The sequence below is a fragment of the Nicotiana sylvestris genome, chromosome 7 (genome assembly GCF_000393655.2).
Source record: "Nicotiana sylvestris chromosome 7, ASM39365v2, whole genome shotgun sequence".
NCBI lineage: Eukaryota > Viridiplantae > Streptophyta > Magnoliopsida > Solanales > Solanaceae > Nicotiana > Nicotiana sylvestris.
Window position 1 is genome coordinate 118,290,278 of NC_091063.1, and position 8,009 is coordinate 118,298,286.

An 8,009-nucleotide genomic window follows, 5' to 3' on the forward strand; every position below is an offset into this window, starting at 1 on the left:
GTGAGCAAAAAAAAAGTAAGTGATTAGAAAGAAAAAGAAAAAGAAACTAAGAAAAGAATAAAAAGAAGTGGAAAAAAAATTAGATGAAATACACTATCCTTCATCTAGGGGCTATAAGGAGATATTCTTAGGGTCGTGGACTACTTTGCGGGGAATTTGATGTATTTTTCCCAAAAATTACCTAAGAAAGTGACTCCACTCTGAAGACAAGCAAATAGTCCAATTATGTCGATATTTCCCAATTTATCTATTGTAGATCAATTTATAAATACAAACATGGCTGCTGAAATATGGAAAAAAAAAAGACGAAAAATGTGTAAGTATGCATGCATAGCTGTGTGGAGTGAAGGGTAAACAATTTAGATTCAGAGTTCAGACGTTAAACCATGATTATACTTTTGTTGTCTACATGATGAAAGATCATCCTCTTTGCACATGATCAAAGCTTTTTCAGCATTCAGATACAGGATAATGCATTGAAGAGGGGAGACCTTGTTTCTCCCCTCAAACAAAAACAAAAAGCAATTAGAGGAAAAGCACCAGATGAACACCAAACTCCAAAATTTATCTCCCAACGTGAACAAAAAAATGCTTTTGACACAGCTATTATGTAAAATTCCTTCCCACCCACCCAAAATAAGAAGAGCCTCTTCTGTACAGTTGCAGGACATTAGTCTGACCAAATGGACCAAAACCATAGAAAAACAGGATGCAAAAGGTCTGCAATGTTAACTTCACCAATTAAGTCACCTTCAGCTGCAGGATAAAGTGAAACCTGAAACAGATCAGCAAATATAAGAAGGCTGGCGAAATATAGAGTGAAGAGGTGGTATAATAAGAAAAAGTCCTTCCCAGCCGATGAACAAATAGAGAAAGAGCTGAATAGCAGTTTACAGTGCAAAAGAAAGAGCTTTAAAGCAGTATAGATTAAGGGCATATTGACATTCCCCTCAAAAAGCATGGAATTATAAAATTCGATGTGTAACCTACTGCTAAACCTAGCAGTTTAAGGCTACGCTTTGACCACTTGGCACACCTTTCGCAGTATAGGTCTACTAAATAGACAAGAAAAAACAATGTTCATACTTGGAGTTATTGTAAAGGTATAATCTTAGTCAAGCTTCTTTTATCTTCCTCATGTCTGTTATCCTTTTTTGACAGACTTTAATGTACAGCTATAAGTTTACCATTACTTACATTCATTTCATTAGGGAAAGAAATATTACTCCCTTACATTCATTTCATTAGGGAAAGAAATATTACTCCCTCCGTTCCACTTTATGTGGCAACATTTTCTTTTTAATTCATTCCAAAAAGAATGGCAGCTTACAAATTTTGAAAACAATGAACTTCTCATTTTGTCCTTAATGTAAATGATTATAACCATCTCGTTAAATTCCGTGCCTATTCAAACTTTGCCACATAAAGTGGAATGGAGGGATTATTCAGCAGACCACAAGTTGTTATTATTTTTTTCATTGTTTATAATTTCTTTTTAAAGATTACTATATCCCAATGCTTCCCGAGGGTCAAACTAAGTGAACTTTGAATATCTTTTTCCATTTTTTTTATAGCCAAGAAATCTTCAAGGGCCAGTGGGGCACAGTTTAAAACTCGGTGGATAATGGGTCCGCACCCTTCTCCATTAAATACCAAACTTTTGTCTGCAACGAAATTTGAACCCGTGACGCGTGCGATCTACATTCCCGTCACTAGACCAAAGCCCTAGGAGCTGAATATCTTCTGTAGCTTTCAATAAGCAAAGAGGAGCCGAACAAATGCATAAGGATATTTTATTTCTAAGAAATGATATCCTTGGATTTTATAGCCAGTAAAGTAACATGCCTTACCTTAGATTTTGCCTCCTACTAGCACACTATACTAAAGCACTATTTCGTCAACTTACCTTCACTTGATAATATAAAAATGATCAACTGCTGTAAAGTCAAACAATTAAAAAAAAAAAAAATGGGATGGTGAGACTACCTTGCACTCAAGGGCTGGCTTGAGAACTATTTCAGCTTGGCACCCTTCAGGCCCTACTCAATGTTATGCATTCAGCACAGAAGACATGTAAATTAATAGCTGAGCTTAAGCCTCAAAATTCCTGACTAACAGGCTTCAGGCTACCATGCACACTACGGTTAGCTCTCGAACTATTTAAGCTATCTTCAGGCACTAGTCAATATAACCCATACAGAGCAGAGGTCGAGGTAATTTTATAGCTGAGCTTAAGCCTCAAATTTCTTGGCTCACAAGCTTCTTCACCCTCCAAGGTGTTTCATATCCAGCTTCTATCCTACGTAACACTCGCTCCTGCTTCCTCTATCTCTATCCTCTTATGTCAACACGAACAAAATCAAAAAACCGTCCCCCACCCTTATATTACTCAAGCCACGTTGAGCTTGCGCCTTGATAACTCATTCTAAATTAACCTCGGTGAAAAAGCTATAAAAGTTGGAAATTGGAATGCTTGGCCAGGAACTAGTTCGGGATTATTCCAGTTAAGCCAAACAAAGCATCTCTAGGGTTGTCTCAGATGGATTACATACTTATTTTAGATGGATGCTCAACCTCATTCTTTCCAAAATCTTTCATCTGTCTTTTTTCCTATATCTGTCATCTGTCTTCATTATAGTAAATTCTACTCCCTCCGTTCCAGTTTATGTGAACCTATTTCCTTTTTGGTCCGTTCCAAAAAGAATGACCCCTTTCTAAATTTGAAAACAATTTAGCTTAAACTTCCAATTATACCCTTAATGAGAAGCTTTTATAACCACACATACTCTAGACCCCTTTTTTGACTTGTTTAGAACCAGAAATTCCAAAAGTCTTCATTTTTTCTTAAACTCCGTATCCAGTCAAACAGATTCACATAAATTGGAACGGAGGTAGTACCTTTTATTGACAAAACATGACAATAGCACACGAAGTTATGGTCTTTCATCAAATAGAGAAATGATAGCCTTGCTTATGAAAAGCATGTGTCTCCCTACCTTCCTTCTTCCTTGTTCTTTTTCCACCCATCTATAGAACTCTTTAATCCTGAGTAAAGTTCAATCTGACAATGAGATGTTTCCAAGCAGAATGACATATCTTATGCATTTGTAATGGATGATGAGCTATGTGCATGATTTAAATGTCATACAGAAATAAAGAAAACATAAATATTATCACAGCACCAAAGATTATGAGCTGAATTCAATTATATTTTCATGGCTTCCTCAGAAATAAATGTCACTAAAACCTGCATTTATTCGTATAATTCTCATCAAAGGAGTAGAGCAAAAAAGAGATTGTGTATCACGAAAAAGGGATATAAAAAACTGATAAATCCTATCTATCCTTCACCACCTGCCAATGGAAGTTCAGAATTTTCTGCAGGAGTACTAGATTCAATAAAGATGGAAGAGAGAAATGAGCAAAAAGGAAGAGGTATATCTGAATGATGTCCGTTTATACTTTATACTGATCATTTTAAAGGAGTACATGAATTGAATATAGTTAAAATGACAAAAATACAACTCAGATGTCATAAAATAAAGAGGTAAAATGGCAAACTCATTCATGGGAAAATGCAGCTCTCAATTCCTTTTTACATAGCTTCTAAAATGATACAAAGAAGAAAAAGGAGACATATCCATACCAATTAATATGTCTCCTTTTTCTTCTTTGTATCATTTTAGAAGCTATGTAAAAAGGAATTGAGAGCTGCATTTTCCCATGAATGAGTTTGGCATTTTACCAATGAAAAGGTTCCCGGGATGGGTTAATTGGTATGGATATGTCTCCTTTTTCTTCTTTGTATCATTTTAGAAGCTATGTAAAAAGGAATTGAGAGCTGCATTTTCCCATGAATGAGTTTGGCATTTTACCAATGAAAAGGTTCCCAGGATGGAGGAAGGGGAAGGAGAAGCAGAAGAACATTGCTAGAATTTCAACGACAACGATTTTACCTCAACAACTTGGTTTTACATGCACTTCAATGATGTCATCATCCTCCATCCCGAGGCAACTGGGAGTTGCAGTAGGATTAATTTTATCCCCATCAAAGCAGAAAACCATATTTTTCAGATCAAGCTTGACTTTATCAGCATACGATTTGAACAGCCTCTCAAATTTATCATCCTACGAGAGTATAGATAGGATTGAGTGTCATAATAACCTTTAATTCCTCGCTATGAAGCATGAACTTATTCATATCATCTACACGAACTACACAAACAACGGAGAGCCAAATAAGAAAGACAAAAAAAACATGCAGAAATATGAACCATGACGAGTTAACATGATATAGAAACAGCTACAAAGTGAAATAGTTCAAGGCCAGAACAAAAGAAAACAAGCAATATCTTGAAGATTAATGGCAAGTCAATGCTAACAAGTGCTGATCACTTCAAGGCATAAATTAATTAATCGCTTTGTAGTAGGATTAATTTTATCCCCATCAAATCAAAAAATCAAATTTTCCAGATCAAGCTTGACTTTATCAGCATACAATTTGAACAGCCTCTCAAATTTATCATCCTACGTGAGTATAGATAGGATTGAGTGTCATAATAACATTTAATTCCTGGCTATGAACATGAACTCATTCATATCGTCTACACGAACTAGACAAACAACGGAGAGCAAAATAAGAAAGACAAGAACATACAGAAATATGAAGCATGACGAGTTAACATGATATAGAAACAGCTACAGATTGAAATAGTTCAAGGCCAAAACAAAAGAAAACAAGCAATATCTTGAACACAAAATGGAAAGTCAATGCTAACAAGTGCTGACCACTTCAAGGCATCACTGGTAAATGTTTGAAGAGCGTCGATGACTGCCGTCTTTACTAATGGGTTAATTATCAAATGAGGTTATTGGGATATGATGTATCAATTTTCCAGATGGTAATTAAAGCTGTTGTTACTACAAAACAAAAAGTCTGGTGCAGTTATTAAGTTCATATACCAAACTACTATTTTGATTGTAACGGAAAGATGGTAGGAAACTAAATCCTGCAGCTTTTGGTACATACTTGTTCCGTCATAAAAGTAATACTCCAACAGAATCGAATAGATCCTAAAGTGAACCACTTTCTTAAATAAGACAATTTACAAATTAGTGATATTATATAATTCACTTTTTTTATATATACATAATTAACAATATGGCGTAAAACCAGCTATCAAGCTTTCAAGTGTTTGAAGCGCCATAAGAGATCACGAAACCATCCTACTAATTTCTTTCCTTGCATGCTCAAATATAAACTTATCTCCTTTATAGGAGGAATTACCTTGTCCTGTGCCAATCTCAACTCATTTATTTCTGCATATGTTACATGAACTCAAAAGCTAGTACCAGTAGATGTATGTACTTACACGTATACGGAGGTCTTTTAGTCTATTTTGCAGTGTTGTTAAAACTCACTTACATTTGGTCATATTTGTTCGACAATGATGCTTTTTTTACGAGGATGCTTTAACGCAAATGAAGATCAAAGTAACATAGAGGTTTTTCCATATTGCATTTTAAAGAGGAAAAGAGAAATACTTCAAAGAACTTTCTTCCCATTTATAGAACTAAAGCTTCCTACGATCTTAGCTTCCAAGGAAAATCAAATCATCGCACAACACTACTTCACAAACAACACTTGGCAAACAGCACATTTTAAGACTTACTCTCTCATTCAGGCTCAGTTTATTTGTAATATAAGTTTTTTTTTTTTTTTTTTTTTTGGGTGGGGGGGGGGGGGGGGAAGAGATTCAAGTAGAGAAAACTCAACTTCAAGAAGTAGTAAATCATAAGCATCAGTGAGCATTGAACTACATATGTGTAACACAATATGGCTGATAATTGTAAGCTACTTATGCAATAATAAAAAATAATGTGATTTAGTTTATCCAATACAAAAATACCTTGAAATCAATCAAACCAAGTCCTTTTTAGAAAAGCACTATACATTCATTCTTTAGGATAATTTCTTTGTGTTTGTATATTATCTGTTATTTAGGATAATATACAAGTACATACTCCATTCAAGTAGCTCGAAAAACACATCATGAGATAAGGAATGAAGGAGAGATAATAGAACACCTCCTTTAAACATTATGGTGCAGATGACATAACTACATCACAGATACGCAAACTTCTTTATATGTAGATAAGAATTGCACCCTCAAGGAATACCATGTAAACTCGAAATTGTTTTGCTCCATCCTTGTCCTGGATAGAAATGACTATTTTAGCTCTTTTAGTTGGGGGTTTTGATAGCGGCTCAGCAACACTATCTTGAATAGAACGGAGGGAAGCACAAAGATCTCTTTTTATAGATTCTTCAACATCTCGGAACTCATCCTTAGCTGAGTGGGCAATGGATTCCAGCTCTTTCTTTTTCAACCTAAGAACAGCCACTCATATAATAGTAAAGAGAAAAGGAGAAGATCAAGAGCAAGTGCATTTTAATTAATTAGTAATAGAAATCTTGTCAAAGACTACAGCAGCCTCATGTAGAAGAAGAAAAAGAAAAGAAAGAAACTCTCCATTTACTAAACCCTAAACATAAGAAATGGAGCATAGGTTGGTGGCAAGCTGTCATATGATAAGAATTTAATTGATGAATAAAAATATCAATGCTATTCAATGAAATACGGGAATCGATGGTCAATTTTATGCTTTCGCTATTTGCTCATAATCTATTTATTTGAATTTAATATCTCGTTGAGGAACTTAACTCATTAAAAACTTGCTATACCGGAGAAACAAGAATATCTAATCAGTTGCCACCTAAAGAAAGCAGGCATCAATGTTAGATTCACAAAAAAGGTAATTAATGTTTAATCAGCTCAATTAATTGATACTTGGAGAATCCAACTTCCAAAAGTGAAAACTCATGAGTTACAAAAGCTGATATTCCATTCAAAATACAACAACAACAAAACCCAGTGTAATCCCACGGAGTGGGTCTGGGGAAAGTAGTTCATAGGCAGACCTCACCTCTGCCTTGTGAATTCCATTCAAAATATGGAGAAAAAAAAGATCACCATAATCAAATCAGACACCAAATTAATTAAATTCGTTGAGCTGAAAATACTTGATCAGGTGCAACAACTTGCTATTATGAATTTACCTAATTTCCTTTATAGTTGAATCTTCAACAAGGTTACTAGTATGAGCAGAAATGTTTGGGGAAGGTGGCAGCCAATCCTCCTCTTCACCATCAATTATTTGAACAACTTCCATCTTGTCTTCTTTCTTTTCGACCTTTTCCAAGTCCAGCAAACATATAAATTAACATCAAGTTAAAAAATTGAAAAAACAAACAATTTACAGAACATTAAAGAAGAGAATTTTACAGCAGAATCGTTCACTTTCCGTTTCTTTGAGATTACTGGAGACGAGTCTGGACTGTCATCTGCGAGTTCAAAAGAAATATGACAAAAATCTTAAAAAGGAACCAGATACATATACACACACACATTAATAATGCTCCCTCACCGTCAAGGCAGACAAGATTGAAGGGAGTATTGAAGGGCTGAACACGTCTGTAATCAAAAAGCGGTTCCAGTTCTTCATTGGATTCCCCCTATGACAGAAAGAAAACTATCAAATTCATTAAACCCTAAGAAGAACCCTCCCTGTTGAAATACTGGCAGAAAGAAGAAGCAGAATCGCACCATTTCTGAGTTCCCCAAATCTCTCTCTCTCTCTCTCTCTCTCTCTCTCTCTCTCTCTCTCTCTCTCTCTCTCTCTCTCTCCCAGGAGTATTTGAGGGATTTTCGGATTGTCCCGCCGAGAAAGAAACTTCCAAGCGAATTGCCCTATGGTGCAATCCTTTTATTCTATTTTTTTTACGGGTCTTTTAGAAGAGATAAAATGGGAAATGAAAAGAAAAATGTATCAGTCCCTGCTTTCCCTTTTCCCCCTACATTGATTCGCATGACTTTTATTTGTGATTTTAAAAGTTTATGTGTTAAAAATTGTATAGTGCGATGATATTTGCGTGATTATAAAAAAAA

At 35.2% G+C, this 8,009-nt stretch overlaps 1 protein-coding gene across 4 annotated transcripts; it reads right to left on the reverse strand.

Moving 5' to 3' along the window:
- Positions 1–339: 339 nt before the first annotated feature.
- LOC104239347 (uncharacterized) lies at positions 340–7,793 on the reverse strand. Of its 4 annotated transcripts, none has more exons than XR_714106.2 (8): positions 7,668–7,793; positions 7,489–7,576; positions 7,347–7,405; positions 7,121–7,254; positions 6,181–6,391; positions 3,957–4,128; positions 2,997–3,045; positions 340–775 (listed from the first exon to the last, which is right to left on the reverse strand). XR_714106.2 is itself a non-coding variant. In XM_009793962.2 (7 exons), exons 1-6 carry the CDS (start codon positions 7,668–7,670, stop codon positions 3,958–3,960), a joined length of 666 nt encoding a protein of 221 aa, XP_009792264.1. In that variant the 5' UTR covers positions 7,671–7,793; the 3' UTR covers positions 340–775; position 3,957. The 4 variants fall into 4 exon arrangements, 2 of the variants coding, with proteins under 2 accessions (XP_009792264.1, XP_009792265.1); XR_714107.2 differs by having other exon boundaries at positions 545–775; positions 2,997–3,061; XM_009793962.2 differs by lacking the exon at positions 2,997–3,045.
- Positions 7,794–8,009: the final 216 nt, after the last annotated feature.

Bases quoted from the DNA above. Each gene is read 5' to 3' on its own strand.
- LOC104239347 (XM_009793962.2), bottom strand. The intron at 7,406-7,488 runs GTGAGGGAGCAT...TTGAACTCGCAG, and splicing joins CAATCTTGTCTGCCTTGACG to ATGACAGTCCAGACTCGTCT. The intron at 7,255-7,346 runs GTAAAATTCTCT...GACTTGGAAAAG, and splicing joins GGAAAGTGAACGATTCTGCT to GTCGAAAAGAAAGAAGACAA.